This window comes from Kogia breviceps, chromosome 19 (genome assembly GCF_026419965.1).
Source record: "Kogia breviceps isolate mKogBre1 chromosome 19, mKogBre1 haplotype 1, whole genome shotgun sequence".
Taxonomy (NCBI): Eukaryota; Metazoa; Chordata; class Mammalia; order Artiodactyla; family Physeteridae; genus Kogia; species Kogia breviceps.
The window spans coordinates 52,728,664-52,751,452 of record NC_081328.1 but is presented as its reverse complement, the minus strand read 5'-3'; the positions used below and the strand labels follow the sequence as shown (position 1 = coordinate 52,751,452).

The window sequence follows — 22,789 nt, the reverse complement described above, 5'->3', positions numbered from 1 at the left end:
TCCCACAGCCAATCAGAGCATTCTTTCAGTGTGACCCTTGCTTTTCGTCGGTCCACGTGTTTTGCCTCTTTCTCGGCTCTCCCTGTGAATTATGGCTATAAACCTTTAGTAAGTAGCTGGTGTAAAAGATGGAAATTGACTCGTACTGGCAAGGAGCATGTGGACCAACCAAAATCCTCTCACACTGAAAGAGGCAGTACAAACTGGTACAGTCACTTGGCAAAGCTGGCAGCGCCCACTAGAAGTAAACCTTCATAAGCATACCCTATGACCCAGCAGTGCCACGCATAATTACCTAACAGAAGTGCATATTTGGATTCACCAGACGCGTGTACAAAAAATGCTCTTCGTGGCATTATTTGTGAGAGCCGAAAACTAGAAACTAACCAAAAGCCCACCAAGAGCAGAATGGATACACCATTAGGTTGTATGCATACAACAGAACACCATATGGAAATGAGAACACACATATATATGTGAATGGAGCTCACAGTCAGGCAGAGGCATTCAGTAGACTGGAAAATCAATAGGGTGAAATCAGCCCGACAGAGAAGAGCATATACTATACGATTACTCCATTTATATTCTATACAAAACAGAGAAAACAAATGTCTGGTGTTGGTGAGCAGGAGAGGGGCTGCCCTTGGAGTGGAGGTAAGGGGTGGGGAGGCAGTGATTGGAAGGGACCCTGAAAGGGCTGGTGGGAGCAGGGGGATGGGGGGCTGGTCCTGTTCCAGCACTTGATCTGGGTACTATTTTCATCGGTGAAAAGTTATCAGGATGTACACTTATAAAATGTGCATTTTTCTATCTGCTTCGTAGATGTCAATAAAAAGGGTTTTTTGTGGTTTTTTTTTTTTTTTAGGAAGTGGCCTAAGTTAGGGATATAATCTATAGCCACATGGACACACTACAGATACGCTGAGATGCTTATCACCCCGATCCTTGAGCCTCCGGGGGAGGTCTGGGAAGCTAGTGCTGGCAGGTACTCCTCACCAGCTACAGGCACCCTCCCCCCACCTCTGTGTGGCTAGGCGGTGGATGGAAGGTTCTGACCCCAGGGAGCCACACAAATGACCTTCTTCTCTAGGCATGCCACGACATAAGCCAAGTTGGTCTAATCAACTAATGTAATCAAAGCAGACAGATATAATTCTAAAGTCAGGTAGAATCATCCTTTCAGCATTCCTCTGCATCCTGAAAGGAGAAGCATATTATACTTTTCTTAAGATCAGTAAACCTGTTCTTCTACTTTCAGACATTTGTCTCAAGGAACGAATCAGATGTGTGCTCAAAGATTCGTGTTCATCATAACACTATTTCTAGAAGCAAGAAAAAGAGACATAAACGAATTGTCCAGCGGTTGGGGACTGGCTAGCTCAACTGCAATGCATTTTTATGGCGGGATGGTCTACAGCCATTTAAGTAGCCAGAGTAACCAAAATAATCAAAAACCATTTAGGGATAGGGAGGGGTACTTATAACATCCAGTGAGAAACGCTGGTTATAAAATATCACAGACAGTTTGCTCCTCATTATGTAAAGAAAACAGATATGTCTGCACTTATGTACACTCAAATACAGCTGAATAAATTTGAACAAATATGTTCAGTTTTCCTTTCAGAGAAGTAGGATCACGAACTTTTTTATTATTTCTTTCAGCTTTTCCATATTTTCCAAGTTTCCTACAATTACAACATGAGTTTTTCAATCTAGAAAATGAATCTTGAGTGAAGTTGAGCCAATGTTGCCAACAGCAGCAGAGGGCAGATGGCTGAGTGTCTACTATCCCAAGGGACCATCACCACGGCCCCCATTCTCGTTGGGCGAAAGCTGAGGTTCACCAGGGAGGGGGGAGGGGAAGAGCCAAGCCCTGTGTGCTCACATCTACGGCTGGCTTCATCCCCTCGTGCTGTAACCCCTTCCCACTCCTCCCGCACCCCTCCTGTGTAGAGAGGGCCCACACAGCCCACCTGGGCCTGCTATCTTTAGAAGGCCCCACTTTCAACGTTAGTCCTTGGCTGGCTCCTGGGAAGCTGGCGCTGGGACGGCCCACCCCATCCCCTGACCGGGAAGGGTGGGCCCCTGTGCCTGTCTCACAAACAAGGCGATCGGTGCGCGACATCTGCTTTCCTTCTTCGAGTCTGGGATTTGGGTTGGGAGCTCAGCACAGATGCCCACGTGACCAGTCCCCTGCAAACACCTTGGGGCCCGAGTCTGCACCGGGCGTCCCTGGGCTGACACATGGTCCACGTGTCACTGCATTTTCGTTGCTGGGGGAATGAACACGCTCTGTGCCCCCTCACGGGAGGAAGGGGGCATTGGATCCCAAATCTGGGCACAGGTTTCTCCAGACCCTGACCGTCTCTGTCTTGCTGATGCTTTCGTGTGTCCTTCCGCTGTAATAAACCTGAGCCATGAGAGGAACTCGATGCTGAGTCCTCCGAGTCCAGCGAATCACCAAACGCGCGGGTGGTCTCGGGGACCCCCTGTGTGCCTCCGCACAGAGAAAGGACTCAGCAGCTCCCCCTACTGGCCCGGGGATCACACTAACGCAACACAAACGAGTGGCTGTGCGGCTCCCAAGGGGAAGGGGGCACCTCTGCGATGGCTTCTCCCTTCTGAGGAGCCTCCACAGCGTCGGCCGGGGCCACATGGGGCTGTGGAGTTCCACTCGGGTCTCCAGGGCCAGCTGGGCCAGCTAGACCCCAGCTATTTCGACTCAGATCTCGCCTCCTCAACGCAAAAGAAACTGGTGAAGCTGAGATGAGATGAGACGGTGAAGATGCTCTGCCCCAGAAGGGCGCGAGGACGGGACCCCAGAAGACCTGGCGTGGCTGTCAGGAAACGGGAGGAGGGCCAGGTCACCTGTCCACAGTAACCGCGACTCCTCGGGGCTGTGGGTCTCCCCAGGCGGGGGCGGGGCAGTGGGGGAGGCCCCACCTTGTTGGCAACACCGACACTGCTTTTCAGGCTCTAACACAAGAGTGCCCGGCTGGCTGGCTTCCTGGATGGGTTTTGCTCTCCAGATAGGCCTCGCGGCTCACTTCTGGCTCTCCACCCCTACAGTGTCAGCCGCAGCGGGAGCCACGCAGGGGCTTCGCTTTCATCAAGGCATCCATGGCTGATGGCTCCAGGCCGTGGACTGGGGGGGTCAAGGTTGCAGGAAAGAAAGGACTTTCGGGCACAGGAGGGGGGCGTGCGGAGGGGAGGGGCAGGGTGGGGTGTGTCCGGGGGTGCGGCCCTGGGGGTGTGAGTGAGATGCACAGGGCAAGCGTAGGTGGGGGTGGGGGGGAGAGGAGCGTGGGAGTTTGTGTGGAGTGTGTAGGAGGGTGTAGCGTGTGGCAGAGGGAGAGGTGGAGTCTGGAGGATCTAGGGGTGCAGGGGTGGGAGGGGCGGGCAGATGTGGGGTCTATAGGAGCCTGGGAGGCAGGTATGCGTGTACTCATCCCAAAGAAGGTGAGGAAGTCCATGAAGAGCCTGGAAATGGGGTATAAGAGGAAGTGGACAGACGCCCCCCCCCCCCCTTCCTTTTCCCAAGGTCTTTTCAACCATCTCTAACTCAAGGCCACAGGGCAGGAGAGGTACAAACCTCAGGCACATCACCACCTGCTCTGGACCCAAGAGAAACTAGACGGAAGATAGAAATCAGGCAGAGGGCTCAAGGAGGCTGAGTACCTGGTCTTCTCACTTCCTGCTCCCTCTGAGTCAGGAGCGGGGAAGCAGGGGACCCAGGAGCACGGGCACAGCAAGCTGGAGGGGACAAGGGGAGAAAAGGGGGCAGAGCCAACGTCACCCCAACCTGGAGCTGTGGCCGGCGGCACGAGCGAGTCTGCAGCCTGGCTGGGCGGAGGGGGCTGGTTTCAGAGCTCGCTAAGAGTCCCCAAGAACCCCCAGGACCCCCAGAACCGAACCGAGGCAACTCACCTGTCCGCTAGAGAACACGAACACAAGAGCTGCCCCGGCGGCCGTCATCCCCCAGGTGAAGAAGGTCCCCAGCAAGGCCTGGGACACAGGGCTGTGGCCTTGGAGCATGCTGGATACAGCTGTGTGCAGAGGAGCAGGAGAGGGTCAGCACCCGTGCTCCCTCCACCCGAGCTGGCCCACACCCTTCCGCCATCCAACCCTCAGTGACCTCAATGACCCGGCGCAGGTCAGGCGGCTTCACCCAGCTTCTCCCCTGGGTACTGGAAATCATCTAACTCCAGAAGGAGGGACATGGGGACACGTAGGGAGATGCCAGGGGAGTAGATGCCACAACAGAAGGGACACCATTGGGTCCAAAGAGAAGAAGCGCAAAGAATGTGAATTATTTTAGCCTGGAGGAAGGGCGCATGGGAGGGCCCGCAACTGCAGCCTTCCTTCCGGCACCTTCTGCCTTTTCTACCTGGCCTTGCCTATCGTCCGTCAGCGGTTCTGTCTCCTCCAAACACAGGTGACTAGCTCCGACTCCCTCTTGAAGCTCTTCCACCTACACCGTGATCACACTTTCAAGAGCTCCCCCCGGAAGTTCCCACGGCGGTTCCCAAGGCCTGCAAAGGGTACACGCCATAGACTGACGTGCAACTAGCCCGATAACTGTTCAACCACTGCACCCTGCGTGGGCATCGTATTCCAACTCAACCCAGTTATTCCCAGAACCTTCGACAAGCCCCAGATGGTCCTGCTCCAAGTCTCTCTTTATCCGGTTTCCTCCAAGCATGCCTTCCTCCCCACCCTCCAGCCATCAGACCCAGTGAATCCTCTGTCGCCCACCTAACAGCAACTTCAATTCCGCGCTTCCCTGATTCCTCCCCACTCCCGTCCGAGGGCACACCTTTGGCGTTTTCTTTGTGTGGGCTTGCCTCCTTCATCTTTTATATCATTCGTTGCTTAAAAACAGGGATGATGTTTTTTCGCACTTGACACCCGTGTAAAATAGGGCTTCCTGGCACCCCAAAACTATGTGTTGAATTGAAAAGGGCCAGCTTAACTTGAATAGGACATTGAAGCAAGAACAAGGAAACAGAGACCCAAGGGGCATTTCCCCCAGTCCACTGAGCACGCTTGCTCCCAAAGCTGGGGGATCTCCTCCAGACTTGACACGTTCTCAATTCTAGCTCGAAAATGACAGGGAATCAGACGCTCCCTGTGGAAAGTTCCAAGGCGGAGAAACCTGTTGGTTGAAAAGCCCTGTGTTTTGGTACATAAACATTGGGGCTCAGGGCCTCCTCTCAAAGGGCTCATTCAGCTCACCCCCCGCCCCCGCCATCTTCCAGCAACCACAGGGCTGGACACGACCCCACTGGGCTCAGCCCTGCCAGGCCCTAGTGGTCTGACAGGAGCCAGCAGCCTGAGCTTGCAGATCAAAAGCTGAAGATTCTACCTCTGACCCTGGAAGGAAACCAGGGCAGAGGGTGGAAGGGTCCTCTTATGCCACGAGGGTCAACAACACGGCAGCATTCAGACCTAGGAGGGCTGTGAGCCCAGGTGAACCCAGATAAGCCCAGGTGAGCCCAGCTGTGCCCAGGCTCAGCCGAGGTGCCAGGAAACCTCGGAGAGAAACAGAATCTCTGGATTCCGATTGGGTCCCCATAGTCTAAGTGGACTTCAGAATGATGACTGCACCAAATAAAGAAAAGCAAATATTAGAAAAAAACTCACCTTTTTACATATGTCATCTAGTTAAGGTGCCCTACAGACAATGGTTCATGTTTGCCTTTAAACAGAGACATCCGGGTCACTACATCAACCTTCTCTTTCCAGCTGCTCGCGGCTAAAATTTCCAACGGCATTTACAAAGAAAGGCACACGGCTATCATCTCCTCAGTACTTACCATCCAAGACAGGTCATTACAAAAAAACAACTTTGTTTTTCAGCGTTGAATGTGCCTTTTAATAACTACAGAAAAGAGGAAACCGTTTACACTCACCGACGGGCCAAAGTCAACATGGGTTTTGTGGGCTGGCGAACTAGGGAGCTCGCGGGTGTTCTTGGGGGCTAGTGGGAGGGGAAAACACCTTTCCAAGACCCTATTTACACCCGAGCACCCTGAGATGTAAGAAAAAGGGACACAGAGGGAAGACCGAGGCCGCCGTCCTTCCCACCCCTACAACGGCAGATTTACTGTCAGCAACGCAAGCTCAGTGCCCCCTGGAGAAGTTTCTTCCATCTGCTGTTTTAAATCCTCACCACTCAAAGGGTGGTCCCAGAACCAGCAACGCTAGGTGCCCTTAGGAGCTAAGTTAGAAATGCAGAATCTCAGGCCCCACCCCAGACTTGCTGAATCAGAACCTGCATTTCAGTGAGTTCCATGGGGGAATCCTGTGCACATCAAAGTGGAAAGCACAGGTCTAAAACTGGAACAACTTCTACAACACCAAGAACTTAGAAGGTGAGTTCTCCTGCCCTACGAGGGATCAGCAGGACCACCGCCACAGAGACCCAAGAGAAGAGAAAGTTTTCTCCAGCAGGTAGACCAGCAGCGCCTTGGGAGCAGGGAAGGTCAGCCAGGGCACCTCAAAAGCCGCTTCCGCAATGGGGCTCAGACTTCCTTGTGAGCTGATACTAATACATAAACCTGGGTTACTTTGCGGAAGGCAGGATTATTCTCTGCCCGCTCCGGCTTTAAAGATGCCAGCACCACCCCACACATAGCAGCACACGGCTCCTGGCTGATAAAGTATTTATTTATTTTCTCTCCCTTTTAAACCTGTCACCCTGCTTCCAAGAGTCAGCTTCGAGATGCCAATGAAAAAGTTGCAGAGGTGGAAAGAGCACTTCACGAAACCTACATACGTGTCCTGACTTCGAGAGTGGAACTGAGCAAAATGATTCGCGTTTGGGCTGACGTGACTGCGGAGAATGTTCTCTAATACCTGGCTACTCAAAGTGTGGTCCGAGGACCGGCCGACCTGGGGGTTGTTTAGAAACGCACCCTCTCGGGCCTGCTGCATCTTAACCGGATTCCCAGCCACATTCAAGGGGTCCCGCTGACCCCCAGAACCAGAGGGTGGGGACTCGAAGCAGCTGGACTTGTAGCCACAGCCGTTCCCAGGGCGCCCGGCCCCCCCGCTCATGCCCACCGGGAAGCACTAAATGAAAAGGAGATCTTGGGGAACCACTGTCAAAGGAAGGCAGGTCAACAGCCTCCAGCTCGCCCTGGAGAGGGGCCGAGGTGGGGCTCCGGGCACCCCTCCCCCTCCTCTGCCACCTGCCGAGGCCGCCCCGCTTCTCCTCCGACCCCCTCCTCTCCTAGGGGCACCCCCTTCCAAACTGCATGGGGCTGTCCCTCCGAGTCCCACGCTCTGGTCGCGCTGGCCCCAGCCCCCGGGCCTCCAGCGCCACCGAAGGCGCCGAAGGAGAGAAAAGCCGACTCACTTCGGTGCCCTCTCAAGCCCCCACTCCACTTCCATCAGCCCCGCAGCCGCTGGCTCCCCGGCTCCACTCGGCGGTCACTTCCTGCTTCCCTCCCGGCACACATGTCCCGCGGCCTTGAGGCCCTGCCCCCACTGCTGCGACTGGCAGATCCGGCCGGGAGAATAAATTCTCTGGTTCACAGCGTCTGCGGGCTCGGGAGCAGATCGGGGCGGGTGGAACAGAGCCCTGCAGAACCCTCTGCAACCTTCCAAGAAGCCCCAGAAACCCAAGGAAAGGACACCTTTTGCAACGTCCCTGATACCATTTACGTTGCTATACTTTGGAAGCTGAGTCCAACGCCCTGGGTGAGCAACAGAGCAGGACGCGTTTGGGAATGGAATCTCCCACCATCAGCATCCTTCTCTAGGTCAATGGCCCTCAAACTATAGGGTCCAGTGGAACCACCCAGAGAGATGTCAAAACACAGAATACTGGCACCCTCAGAGCTTCTGGTTCTGGAAGCCTGGGTGGGGCCCAAGGTTTTCTGTTCTGAACTAGTTGTTGCTGATGTTCTGGTTCTGGGACCCCTCTTTGAGAACTGCTGCTTTGCTCTCCACGCCTTCTAGAAAAAGACCATAGGGTAAGATAGCTAGATTTAGCCAAAAATAAAGACAGGATGCCCAGTTAAATTTGAATTTTAGATAAACAACAAATAGTTTTTTAGTGTAAGTATATCCTGGGCAGTATTGGAGACATACTTATGCTAAAAACATATTTCATATTTGTTGCATATCCGAAATTCAAATGTAATGGGTGTCCTGCATTTTATCTGATGACCCTACCGGAGGGTAACCAGAAACACTGCCCGTAATCACAGTGGCCACAGACCAGAGGATCCAATAGGAGCAGACCACTTTTGTCCATAGTTGTGGGCACTGATGACTGCACCAGATCCATGCACTGGGCCAGGAAGGGAAGACGGCATGGTGACAGTAGGTGGTTTCTGCCTTCAGGAGATTCCCAGACCAGGGAGAGAGCCAGACCAGCTGTCTTAGCTCAGGCTGCCATAAGAAAATACCACAGACTGGGTGGCTTAAACAATAGACATCTGTTTTCTCACATTTCTGGAGGCCGCAAGTCCAAGATCAGTCCAAGATCAAGGTGCAGATTCGGAGCCTGGTGAGGGTCTCTTCCTGGTTTGCAGATGGCTGCCTCTCACTGGGTCCTCACATGGCCTTTTCTTGGTGCACGCACAGGAAGAAAAAGAGAGGGATCTCTCTCTCTCTCCCTCTTATAACGCTTCCAATCCTATCAAATGAGAAGCCCACCCTTATGGCTTCATTTAACCTTCAGTACCTCCTAAAAGCTCTATCTCCAAATGCAGTCCCATTGGGGGTTAGGGCTTTGGCATATGAATTTCATGGGTGGAGCCCTCATGAATGGCACTGTTATCCTTATAAAACAGGCTCCAGAGAGCTCCCTTGCCCCATCTGCCATGTGAGGATACACAAGAAGTCTGTAACCCAGATAAGGCCCTCACCCAACCACGCTGACACCCTCATCTCAGACTTCCAGCTTCCAGAACTGTGAGCAATAAATTTCTGTTGTGTATAAGCTACCCAGTCTGTGGCATGTAGTTACAGCAGCACGAAAGGGACTTAGACACGTCATTTTACAGATAAGAAAACTGAGGCTCAGGAAAGCTCTGCATTGAGCCCAGGTTGACAGGGAGGTATGGGAAACCAAGCCCAGCTGACTCCAGAGATGGTGTTCTTCCTGCCTCAGACATTCAGGACTCACAGGATGGGACGGGACACCCTGATCAGCAAAATGTCTCTCTTCCCTTGAACCACGCCAGTGCCCTAAAGCAGGGGGGCCAACCCCCAGGAGACCAATCCTGCCATTTCCCATCTTTCCCACTGAACCCCTTACACACACATACACACACACACACACCACCAACCCAAACATACAAATTGCCTCTTTCTTGCACTTCCAAGGGCAAGGACCCCTTAGAAGCTCCAGTAAGAAGTGCCCAAGTGTTGCCCAAAAGAAAATGTTTCCTTAAATCTAAGTACACTGGCTCTTACCTCCAGCCCATCCCCAGACCATTCCCATTCTCTCCGTCCAAAGCAAACTGTGCCCTGCAGCCTCCATAAGCTGGGGGAGGAGAGGAGAGGTGAGTGTGTAAGAACAAACTAATTAGCAGGGGCTCATTAAAAGGTGGTGGGGGACTTCCCTGGCAGCACAGTGGTTAAGAATTTGCCTGCCGATGCAGGGGACACGGGTTCGAGCCCTGGTCCGGGAAGATCCCACATGCCACGGAGCAACTAAGCCCGTGCGCCACAACTGCTGAGCCTGCGCGCCTAGAGCCCGCGCTCCGCAACAAGAGAAGCCGCCGCAATGAGAAGCCCGCGCACCGCAACCAAGAGTAGCCCCCGCTCATGGCAGCTAGAGAGAGCCCGTGCGCAGCAACGAAGACCCAACGCACACAAAAATAAATAAAATAAATTTATAAAAATAAAATTTAAAATATAATAAACTAAATAAAAGGTGGTGGGTGCCGTGCAGGCAGAGAGAGCTGCCTCCCAAACGTCCGAAGGCCATAGAACGAACTTGACAGTCAGCAAGGTATCGGCAAGGCAGTGGGATGTGGCCCTTTCCAGAGGAGTTGCTGTAGCTTGATCTGGTTAAGCAACCTGCCAGCAACAAGCACCTCCCACTGGAGCATGGGGCGGGGCGGAGTGGGGCGGGGCGGAGTGGGGTGGGGCGGGGCGGAGTGGGGTGGGGCGGGGCAGGAGACAGCTTCACAGGAAGTGTTGGGGGAGATGGAGAAGGGACAGGAGATGGACACAAGTGGTCCAGCCCAGTGAGTCCTCAGTCGCTTCACTGTTGCTTCTCTTATTCTCTCCTCCTCCCCACCCCTTCCTCCTCCTCCTTCTCTCTCTCTGTCTCTCTGCCCCCACTTTCCCTCCCCCTCCCTCCCTCCTTTCCTCTCTGAAATCTTGTTTCTTTTAGGAGGTACTGCAGCAATTAAGCAAAGGCTTTGGAACCTGACAGCCCAGGAAGAAGCCCAGCTTGGCACGTGAGTTTCCTTGGACAAATTCCCCAACCCCTCTCAGCCTCAGTCTCCCCGTCCTGGGTCTGGGAGTAATCACCCTGTGCTCTCTCTACAGGTGCCTGTACCTGGAACAAAGCGCCTACCATCCAGCTCGGCACCCATCACGGCAGGCTGAACGATCATTATCCCTCGACCCACACTCCTTCCTTCATTTATTCACTCATTCATTTATCCAGTGGATGTGTCACGGGCCTCTGTTGGCTCTGCTGGGCCCTGGCACGTGGAGATCAGCTACACATGGATAGCGTGGCCTAGCCCAGCCTCTCTGGCCTCTCATTTCTTTCCCTTTCCTGAAGTCTGACCACTGACGCCTCGAGGGCCAAGATAAGCCTCTGAGCCTGGGGCATCGGTTCCTTCCAAGTGATAAACCCAGCTGAACTGGCCCTGATATGCTGAAGGGATTAAGGAAGTGAAAGTAATAGGCAGTTCAAAGAAGTGCTATTGAAATGTCAGGGGTGTTTTGTTGTTCTTTTAGGGGATTTTCTAAGTATGCCCCACCCATATATCCAGAATTCATCCACTTTGCCCAAAATAACAGCTCTGACTCATCATCCTGCTCTGATTCCCATTGTGCACCGACCCCCCACCCCTCCCCACCCCCCCACCTCCACCTCACCCCCCACCCCCCACCCTCCCCACCCCACCCCACCAGTCTGTCCTCCAAACAGAAGCCAGAGTGATTTTTTAAAGACAGAAGTCCAACCACGTCAGTCTATACTGCAAAGCCTCTGAGAGCTCCTCCTTGCCTTTGGAGTAAACTAGTGGTTAGAGGCCAGGGATGCTGCTAAACATCCATCACTCCTCACAACCTCCACAACAAAGAATTATCTGACCCCAAATGTCAATAGTGCCAAGCCTGAGAAGCCCTAGTATAATCCCATAAAATAAATCTTCCTAGTATGAAGTGATGACAAAACTCACTCTTTAAAATTTAACACACCCTTCAAGAAGCATCCAGCCTCAGTCAAGGCACTAGTTAGCATTTGATTCACCCTAAAATGCAAGAGAGAAGAGAACCAACTGTCCAGCCAATCTTTATATTCCAATCACCGCAAAAATACACCTACAGTCAAACCTCCTAGGTGCTCAATTCCCTCGACCCTTCTGGGTTTTGATTATTTAAGGTTCTGATGTCAGGACACTATGACATCACAGGGCATCCTAAATGGAAATGCCTGGAACGGCTTTGGCAGGTGGAACAGGTCTAATTGCCCTTAACATTTGCTCTCCAATGTGACTGATAAACTGAGGAAGAGGAGATTCTAACCCACCTTTTATCCAAGCACCATCCAAAGGAGCCAACAGCGACTTGACGCCAGTTTTCTGAGCCTCGTACAGGGAAGAGCTGCCCTCGAGGGCTTGAGGGGGAAAATGGACTCAGCAAGCATGTCCCTTCTCACCTTTGTCTAACTGATTAATTCTGACCCTGCACCAGCTATGTTGGAGGTAGGGTATAGAAGTACAGGTTCTTCTCTAAATGTCCATGGACAGATGAATGGATAAAGAAGATGTGGTACATATACAATGGAATACTACTCAGCCATAAAAAAGAATGAAATAATGCCATTTGCAGCAACATGGATGGACCTAGAGATGATCATGCTAAGTGAAGTAAGTCAGACAGAGAAAGACAAATACCATAGGATATCACATATATGTGAAATCTAAAAAGTGAACTTATCTACAAAATAGAAATAGACAACCTTATGGTCCCCAAAGGGGAAAGCAGAGAGGAGGGAGAAATGAGGAGTTTGGGTTTAGCAGATACGCACTACTAGATATAACATAGATGACCAACAAGAACCTGCTGTATAGCACAGAGAACTCTACTCAATATCTTGTAATAACCTATAATGGAAAAGAATCCGAAAAAGAATAGATTTACATATATGTATAACTGAATCACTTTGTTGTACACCTCAAACTAACAACATTGTAAATCAACTCTACTTCAATTAAAAATAAATAAATAAATTTTTTAAAGACAGTAATATTTCAACCCCCCCCCCAAAAAAAAAAGGAAAGAGAAAGAAAAAAAAGAAAAGTGCAGGTACTACTGACTTTATACGAACCTATTATTGGGAGGGAAGTTTGCAGTAAGCTCAACCACCAGCTTAATAAAGATATGGAATTACTAGGTAAAAAACACCACTGATTAAATATGAAATCAACCCTGTCTCCGAGATGATCTTTGGCATAAATCCACTTTCCATCTTTTCCACATTGGCTTCAAACAACTCTCCTGGCATCTCATAAGTAATTCTATGGAGTCCACTTTTCTCGGTTTTATTAAGGGGAATCACTGAACAAGTAAATTCTACTTCAAGCCTGTTCCTTTAGAGCCCTGTGGATCATACGAATAGCCTGTTGGTTCACTCACTCACTCATCAAACGTTTGCTGCAGGGCTTCCCTGGTGGCGCAGTGGTTGAGAATCCGCCTGCCGATGCAGGGGACGCGGGTTCGTGCCCCGGTCCGGGAAGATCCCACATGCCGCGGAGCGGCTGGGCCCGTGAGCCGTGGCCGCTAGGCCTGCGCGTCCGGAGCCTGTGCTCCACAACGGGAGAGGCCACAACAGTGAGAGGCCCGCATACCGCAAAAAAAAAAAAAAAAAAAAAAAAAAAACGTTTGCTGCACACCTACTGTGTGACAGGCATGTTTGAGGCACTGGATACACATCAGCAAAGGACACAGAGACAACCTGTGCCCTCACGATGCTGCCAGTGCAGATGCTACAGGCATTGCCTTGAGTGTGTGTTATAAATTAAGGCTTATGATGAAAGCTGTTATATAGTATTATTTGGCTGCTCCTTCCCTTTTCTCATTATCCAGGAAAGAAAGACCCATGCCTTCCACTGCTGGGCAATCTCCCCAGCCAGTGAGGAAAACTCAGCAGGAGAAAACCTCCTTCTTTTGGTGGATAGAGAGGCAACTGGCCCACACAGCCAAGCTTGGGGCCCTCACCTGCAAGGGGGCTGCTAGGAGCAGAGTGTCCCAGGTGGCGAGGACACCAGGGGACACGCCAACATCAGAGCATTGCTGATACTTGCCGAAGAGGCCTCGCAAGAAAAGGAACTCAGTCTAAGATTGATTTTTTTTTATTCTAAAGGAATATTCACTTTAATACCAAAATTTCTCATTTTTTTATTCAAGGGGCACCTTAAAACGGCATGAACTTTAGAACCCACAGAAGCTGATGTGCCCCAGGTGGAAGATGTGAAGGTCTGAAGTGTTGGGAGGTTTGAAGCTGGAAAACAGCTTTCTTCGGCCGGCAGAACAGTGCCCCTGCCCACGCCCCCCGCCAAGATGTTCACATTCTAATCCCTGAAACCTGGGGGTGTTACTTGACTGGCAAAAGGGTCTTTGCTGACGTGACTGAGGATCCTGAGATGGGAAGATTATGCCAGATTACCCGGGTGGGACCCTGTAATGACAAAGGTCCTTATAAAGGAAGAGAGGGAGGCAGCACATCAGAGCGAGAGAAGGCAGAGGTCAGGGTAGTGCAGCCACAAGCCAAGCAATGCGGGCAGCCTCTAGAAACTGGAAAAGGCAAGGACCCCTTAGAAGCTCCAGAAGGAACACCTGGCCTTGCACTTTGATGTTAGCCCTTCCGACATCCACAACAGTAATGATTTATGTTGCCTGAAGCCACTAAGTTTGTGATGATTGGTTCCAGCAACCACAGGAAACGAATACACTTCTTTTGCCTGGAAGCATCTAATTTCACTGACACCTTTCCCCAGTGGAACTATGAACCACCAGGACCCTCACCCTTCGTCCACTAGGCAGGACCAACTACATAATTTTGGGGGCCTGGTGCAAAATGAAAATGGGAGGCCCCTTAATCAAAAGGCAGTGGGGGGAAAGGCCATTAAAAGCATTAAAATATAGAGCCTTTTCCTTTTCACTGCAGACTCCATGGTCCCATCAGACTTTGCTTATAAAACACAAGTTCAGAGATAAAATAGTTAGGAGTCTCAGGACAGTGACAGCAGAGCATTAACCCAGGCATGGAGCCTTTGGGGGCAGGGGTGGGGTGGGTGGGGTCAGGCCAGGGTTGGTTATTCAGCAAAAAAGTCCACAGAGAGATTGAGAACTAGGATGTTGAAGATGGAGGGAAAGTGCAGACAAGGCCACAACTAGATGCCAAAGTCATCAAAGCCAGACCAGGGAGGGAAGCCGTAGACACCCCAGGAGACGGGAAATAGGGGCTGGGCACCGCCCAGAGGGAGCCTGCAATCCGGGAAGGAGATAATCCAATTCCTACTGGGAAGGAGAGATTAGGCAAGAAAGTAAGCAGGAGCATCTCAGCAACCAGAAACCAGTGGACCAGTATCTGGGGTCTCCAAGTTTTCCAGGGGCCTATGAAATGGTTACGAACTGAAAAACAACATACTGGGTTTGGGTTCCCAAAAAACAAACGGTAGAAATTTAAATTGACAAGTGTTTAACGCAATGTCTATAAAACCTTGTTAATTGTTGACTTCGGTATTCATAAAAATTTAATTACATTCGGAGAACAATCTGAGTCTTAGCGTTTCTCCCTTCAAGAGAATTCCTAAGTAGGCACAATAATGGCCAAGAAATCACAACCAGTCATAAATTAAATAAGCTTCGAGACAAATCATTTCAAAAGCAAAATTATAACAAAATCTTTCTGATTATTTCATGGGGGGGAGTACTTAATGTGGAATGTGGGAGCGTTTTAATATGCTTAGGGCAATATGGGGTGAGAGCTCCAAAAGCAGGAGTCCTTTAAGGAGCTACAAAGATCTTAAGAGGCCCCAGGGAATGGGGAGGGAGGCTGGATTCCAAGAAGCTTTATTTCTCTCTCCCAGTGGGAGCAAAAACAAAACTCGTTTCTCCTGGATTTGCTATAGTTTGCGGACGGTTGGTGATAGGGACAAAGTAGGGCTGGGTGAACCTACCCGGAAAGGATCATTGTTTCCTACTTGTCACCATCATCCCCAGGGAGTGGGACCAGCAAGAAGGAAGGAAGCAAAGGAGGAAGGGAAGGATGGAGGGAGGGAGGGAGGGAGGGACAAAATCACCTCTCTGCGCTCATGTGAACTATCTCAACCTAACAGGGAGGTCTCCTAATTCGGTTTCCATTCTTGGACTTCTTATGGGTGAACTGTGCACCCCCCAAATTCACATGTTAGAGTCCTAACCCCCAGTTCCTCACAATGTGACCTTATTCGTAGACAGAGTCTTCCCGGAGGTAATCAAGTTAAGGTGAAATCATTAGGATGGGCTCTAACCCAATAGAGCCGGTGTCCCTATAAAAAGGAAATGTGGACACAGAGACACACACCAAGGAAAGACAACACGAAGAGACACGGGGAGAAGGCAGCCATCTGCACACCTGGGAGAGAGCCTGGCCAGACCCTTTCCCGCGGCCCTCAGGAAGGACCAAGTCTGCTGACACCTTGACTGGGGGCTTCTGGCCTCCGGAACCGTGAGACAGTAAATTTCTGTTGTTTCAGTCACGGTCTGTGGTATTTTGTTACAGCAGCCCTAGCAAACTAACACAGGGCTAAAGGCCACTGTAGGCCACACCATAATATTTAGCACCAGGAAGAACTTCCAAGAGCCTCTGGCCCCGGGCCATCGCTTCACAGATGGAACCCTGGACGCACAGCTGGAACCCACACCTCCCACCAACCCCATTTCTCCCATGTCTCACGCATTTGTGAGTCCCTAATCCTCCCAGGCTGTCGGATCAGGGTCCTAGCTTTCTGGCTCAACCGTGAAAATGATTATTGTAGGCAAGACTGCAGGGAAACAGGTCAGAATACCAAAGCTCGGGCTTCCCTGGTGGCGCAGTGGTTGAGAATCCACCTGCCAATGCAGGGGGACACAGGTTCAAGCCCTGGTCCGGGAAGATCCCACACGAGCAACTAAGCCCATGTGCCACAACTACTGAGCCTGCAAGCCACAACTACTGAAGCCCGCACACCTAGAACCCGTGCTCTGCCACAAGAGAAGCCCCCGCAATGAGAAGCCCGCAATGAAGAGTAGCCCTTGCTCGCCGCAACTAGAGAAAACCCGCGCACAGCAAAGAAGACCCAACAGAGCCGAAAAGAAAGAAAGAAAGAAAGAAAGAAAGAATATCAAATGCCATAAAAATGTTTCGAGTACTTTCCAGGAGGACCCACTAACAAACAACTGACATTCCCAATCCCCATCTTAAATGATCCTGCAAGCAAGAGGTACGGATACTATAGCTATTTTCATGGTGAGACAGACTTCTACAACTATTTAAAAATGCTATTCCACTGAGACTTCACACAGACTCACCCTGGCCTTTTACCCAAAGTTGTTGTAATTGGTGAGGTTTTACAGTCCTGCCACATATTCTGGAAACAACAGCCGGGACCTGCAACAGATAACAATACAGACAGAAAACCTTACACATAAGAGGCACTCAGAAAGAAAAACCATTCGTCTAATTAAATGGAATGATGGAGCCATGCAAACTGTCCTGGACCCTCTGTTTCCGTTAATGGGGTTGATCCATCAGTGTGATTTCCCAGGAACTCGCGTAATAAAATGATTTAAAATTTAGGGAGGAGAAAAGACATTGATCACTCCAAATGCTCAGCAAAAGAAGGCTAGTTCAATACATTACAGAACATAAAGGCAGTTAGTCAAAATGGCAAACACTGTAGCAGCAGAGGAAATAATACACGATATGGTGCTCTGTGAGAGAAGCAATATACAAAAATATATGCCATTTGTTATGACAGTGGCAAAAAATACACAAATAACAGAACACTAAAATTCATACAAATTAAGGTAGTTGGGTGACGAGAGTGTAGAGTTTTTCCCCCTTTCTACAATGTTATGTTCTTTTCATAATTTTTTTCTAATTTATTTATTCATTCATTCATTTATTTATGGTTGCTTTGGATCTTTGTTGCTGCGCGTGGGCTTCCTCTAGTTGCGTTGAGCGGGGGCTACTCTTCCTTCAGGTGCGCGGGCTTCTCACTGCGGTGGCTTCTCTTGTTGCAGAGTATGGGCTCTAGACGCGAGCTTCAGTAGTTGTGGCACGTGGGCTCAGTAGTTGTGGCTCGTGGGGTCTAGAGTGCAGGCTCAGTAGTTATGGTACACGGGCTTATCTGCTCTGTGGCATGTGGGATCTTCCCGGACCACAGCTCGAACCCGTGTCCCCTGCATTGGGAGGTGGATTCTTAACCACTTTGCCACCAGGGAAGTCCCCTCTTTTTATAATTTAAGCACATTTCAAGCAGGTATAAAAGGAGATGAATCCAGAAAACAAGGCTGACTGAGCTTAAATAACATGACTTAAGGTCAGTAGTGAAACCCAATGTAGACTCTCCTAATTCTATGCACAAGACTCCCAGTCAATAATGTAGACTCTGTGCTTATATCCAAAACCACCTGGATGCTTCGGAAAGCCAAGTTCCCTTGAAAATTTCCACGATTTGTTTTAATCGGTCATTTCCCATGGATTTTCTTCACCTCATTAGCTCTCCAACAGGCCAGCTGCAGGATGAGGTCATCTGCCTGTGACGAGAACCAGAGGCGGTTCCCCCCACCACCCACCCACCCACACACATGCTCCTCCCAGAGCCCCTGGGACTGCCTGTCGCCACCAGGCACGGCTGTCACGATGCAGGTCACGTTTCCTGTCTTGCAGCTCACAGACAGATGGTTGACGGGGCCTTGGCTCGAACAGAACACGTGAGCCCCAGGGTGGCCACAGCCCACTGGAGCCCCTGCCTCTGACCATCTCAAAGGCCCCCTAGATACTCCCAGAAGACCATGCGCTCAGGGCACAGTGCTCACACCTAAGGCTCCTCTTCTCCTCCATCACAACCCAGAGAAGCATAGAGTTCGGGCCTTCACACAGGGCCACTGACATGTACCCAGCTGCCTTCAGGAGGGCCTCGTGACAGTTGGACTTCAGAATGTCTCCGGAGGTGCCTGCTTCTGGGGTGGACAGGGCTATGCTGAGTTCTTCCAGAACCTTCCACAGCCATATCAGGGAAGCATTCTCTAGTCCATTTTAATACCAAAATCTACTCTGGGTTCATTACAACAAGCATGGATGATCTAGTATGTAACCACCTCTGTGCTCTCTCTAAGCCACCTATTATTCCATCTCCAACTGCACTCCCCTCCAAAAAATAATTTGAAAGCGTTTAGTCAAACAAATGGTGTTAAAGCAAGAATTCGTCCCTTTCCTCGTTTTTTAATTCATCAAAGACACACTGAGGTAACTGCCAATCAGAGCTTCAAGTCAACATGAGATACCAGGGCCACAGGACTGAGAGGCCTTCACGCCAACCAAAAGCGGAAGAGACTGGATTTGAAGTTGACTTTGCCTCGTTCGGCTTTGGGAAATATTAATAATGGATAAACACCATACGAGGCAGTCCCTTCAAGCTCAGGAACCCCAAGCTGGGAATCATGGCTGCAGGGGGTGGAGAATAAATGAAACACATAGTCCTTGACTTTGAGAAGCCAGGAAAACAACAAATAAATCCACACCAAACAATCAACTATGCAAGTAGCTCCCAATCCTTGTCCATTGCTGTTCTAACGTGGCTACCAATGAGGTTTTCAACCCTAAAGAGAATGATAGTGAATGTGTGTCACCCCTTTGGTGAACAGAGAAGACACTTCATAAATACTTGTCAAATAAACGAGCGGTGACCTGCATTTTTTTTAAAGACTCAATTTTCACAGTGCACACTCCCGGGCAAGACTTCTAGAACGTGATCTCACCAAGACCTCTAAATGCCAAATTAATCAAAGAAGTTAAGTGCAGCTGCTGTTCCAGGACACTGGTGAGACGCGAGGTGACAAGGCTGGCAGCAGACTTGGGGGAGGGCTCACCCTAGGATGGTCTCTTCCCCGTAAACGCTTATTCATTCTCTTCCCTTGAAGACGTTTCCCCACCTTTGAACCCTTACTGGGCAAGACTGCGGTTACTACTCAGCTGGAAACCAGTGCCATACCGATCAAATGCTAAAAGTTTTAGAACAGAGATCATTAAGGGTTGGAATGAGGGTGGGAACCTATAGAACAGTGAAGGATGTCGTGGGGTAGACTGAGAGGAAAGGAGAAGGCATTTCTGATGGGAGACCCAAAGACCCAGAGACAGAAACTAGGCGAAACGTTTGGAAAACTACGCAGAAACTGACCAAGCCTTAGCAGGGAGGGTTTAGACAGCATGCTTACTGATTCCAACCTAAAACATCTGCAAAGTCACATCAACACGGACCCTACATTCCATCTAGCACGGTAACCCTTAATTATATAAAACCTTGGACCTTTTTTAAAAAAATGAATCATACAGGAATACCCTGGCGGTCCAGTGGTTAGGACTCGGTGCTTTCAATGCCAGGGCCCGGGTTCCATCCCTGGTCAGGGAACTAAGATCCAGCAAGCTGCGCAGCGCAGCCAAAAAAAAGAAAAAAAGAAAAAAGAGTCATATATTTGTCAACCATTAGGAATATAAGCTACTTAAGAGTCTGGTAACATCTCACACTTTTTTCTACCCACCACAAGACTTATTTCCTTGAGGGCAAAACCCTTGACAACTGTATCAGTCAGGAAATGCTGAAAGTTTTAGAGCAGTGGAGTGGCCTGCTCCAAGGAGGAGGTGGAGAAGAATCTGGAAGCAGTGGGTAACAAGGATAGGAGGAAGAGAAGGCAGGATGTTCAGAGGACAATACAATTCACAGGGAGAGAAACTCAATCTTCCTGGAGACACAAAATGCGCCCCGACGTTAGGCAGTGGCGTTTCCTGACATCATACCTGCTGCTACTCCCAGAACAGAAGAGAAGCTAAAATAACCAAATAAAAGGCTTTCCTTGAGTCCCCACGGCACAGGACTCAGAGCCTTCCTTATTAAAGGAAATTTGAAAATTCCAACCTTGCCTCTCCTGGGGTTATAGTGGGGCTCATAGGGTGACCAACCATCCAGCTTTCAAAGGACTGATGGGTTCCTTGGAAGCAAAACTTTGGGTTTTAATTGGAACAGTTCTGGACACACCAGGATGAGTGGGTCTCTCCATATCACATCATTCCCGTGAAGGGAAGCTGACTTATTTGTGCACAGAGCTTTGCTAGAATTTTCCATTATCCAGATTGAATGGTGGGCGCCATAATCCCAGTCCCTCCACAGGCTTAGGAATCTCGAAGGTAAGGTTAGTACCTTGCTACCCAACGAGTGACCTATGACCTTGCAGCAAGGGCTCCACCTAGCAGCCCCCGGGGCAGGGGTGAGCCTGGTAGAGAGGCAGAATCTCAGGCCCTGCCCCGAAGTGATGAATCAGAACCTACATGTAGCCAGATTGGGGACTCCGTCCCAGACAGAGGGACTGGGATTATGGCACCCACCGCCCAACCCCCCAAGGAGCAGGAGGTTTAGGGATAAAATTTGTTCCTTAAGTGGTCTGTGCGTCTGCACATGTGCTAGGTCTTTTCTCATTTCAGTATCAGGGGAAACCATCCAAAAGTGGTGCTGAGTGAATTACAGCTTTTTGTTAGCAATGACAGCATCCCACTGCAGGAAGGCCACAGGGGATCCTGCCTCAAGAGTCATCTTATTTCCTCTCTTCAATCTCTTCTCCAGATTTCGAGAAAGAGCCTGCAACAGGCCAGAACAACATTTCAGATTCAGTGGTCGCTTGGTTTATTAGGGCAGCATTTCTCAGCCGCAGCACTGTTCACGTTCTGTGCCAGATCGTTCCCTGTTGGGGCAAGGGGGGCGCCGCCCCGTTCATGGGAAGACGTCTAGCAGCATCCCTGGCCTCTGCACACTGGATGCCAGTAGCAGCCCGTCCCAGCTGTGACAACTAGTAATGTCTCCTAAGGGGCCACACAGCCCGCAGTTGAGTACCACCATCTCGGACAAAGAAAAGATTAGGGTAACGAGAACTGAGAGGAGAGATTAGGGCGCTCTGCCTGCCAGGGAGCTGGTTCAAGTCTCGAAAACTAGGCCAGGCTGACCCCTGCGGGCTCCTGGAGAAAACTAGCTGGGTGACCCAAGGCCCACCCCATGTCCACGGTGACACCGTCTGCAGTGACAGTAATGAAGATGAGCAGCCCCACCGTCCTGGGCTCATATGCCGCCCGCCCCTCCACTTACAGCTGCTCTTTATTAGTATTTAACCACAGAGACAAGGAAGGCCTTTCTGCCTCTTTAGCAGAGTGCCACGCTGAACGATATCAGAGGATTTCTAACAGCACTGTTTAAAAAAAAAAGAGAGACTGGGTGGTTTCTGTTAGAATCACCATAGTCAACCATCTGGCCGAGTCCTCAGCCCTAGTAACAAGGCACAAAGCCCTGGGCACTGGCAGCTCCATCCCCTATTTTGGGCAGTGCTGTCTACTGTCTGAGTGCCCCAGAAAACTTGGGGACGGGGGAGAAGCTCCCACCTCTACCTCCAGGCCAGCCTGAGCCTCACCCTTGCTCAAGGAACGTAGAGAAGGAACGACTCTATTTTGTTCATTTGAAGATGCATGAACCACCACCCCACCCCCAGTTTGGCATCTCGGAAATCTGATTCATCTCACGATGTTACACTTGCCGTCAGCCAGGTGGCAGGTGGGGAGCAGCCATCACAGCCTGATCGGGCTCCAACATTGGAAGCAGAGGCATGAGATTCTCAGTAGGGCCTTGGAAGTTGGGAAGGAGCAGAGGGGGACTCTTCTGGCCCCTGGGAGACAGACAGTCATGGAGCACGGGTGAGGAGGTAGGGAGTGACATTCCTGAAGGAAGCAGAGGAGGCCAGTCCTACAGCCACACTTAAAATGTGGCCCCTATGGGCTTCCCTGGTGGCGCAGTGGTTGAGAGTCCGCCTGCCGGTGCAGGGGACACAGGTTCGTGCCCCGGTGCGGGAAGATCCCACATGCCGCGGAGCGGCTGGTCCCGTGAGCCATGGCCGCTGAGCCTGCGCGTCCGGAGCCTGTGCTCCGCAATGGGAGAGGCCACAGCAGTGCGAGGCCCGCGTACCACAAAAAAAAAAAAAAAAAAAGAATCTGCCTGCCCATGCAGGGGAGGCGGGTTCGAGCCCTGGTCCGGGAAGATCCCACATGCCACGGAGCAACTAAGCCCGTGCACCACAACTACCGAGCCTGCGCTCTAGAGCCCGCGAGCCACAGCTACCGAGCCCGCGTGCCACAACTACTGAATGAAGCCTGCGCGCCTAGAGCCCATGCTCCACAACAAGAGAAGCCACCGCAGTGAGAGGCCTGAGCACCCCAATGAAGAGTAGCTACCGCTCGCTGCAACTAGAGAAACCCCGCACGCAACAACAAAGACCCAACGCAGCCAAAAATAAATAAATAAAG

The 22,789-nt window shown here is 50.7% G+C and overlaps 1 protein-coding gene across 15 annotated transcripts in view; it reads right to left on the bottom strand.

Moving 5' to 3' along the window:
* Positions 1-22,789, bottom strand: part of SLC39A11 (solute carrier family 39 member 11) — a 316,340-nt gene that overhangs the window by 229,883 nt on the left and 63,668 nt on the right. For 7 of the 15 annotated variants that reach the window (XM_067020591.1, XM_067020588.1, XM_067020584.1 and 4 more), the window contains one exon: positions 3,928-4,046. In XM_067020591.1, the coding sequence (XP_066876692.1) occupies positions 3,928-4,035 (108 nt within the window). In that variant the 5' untranslated portion in view covers positions 4,036-4,046. Of the gene's footprint in view, positions 1-3,927; positions 4,047-7,360; positions 7,500-16,758; positions 16,838-22,789 lie in introns of those variants that run through there. The other 8 variants (XM_067020585.1, XM_067020589.1, XM_067020586.1 and 5 more) reach the window with 3 other exon arrangements.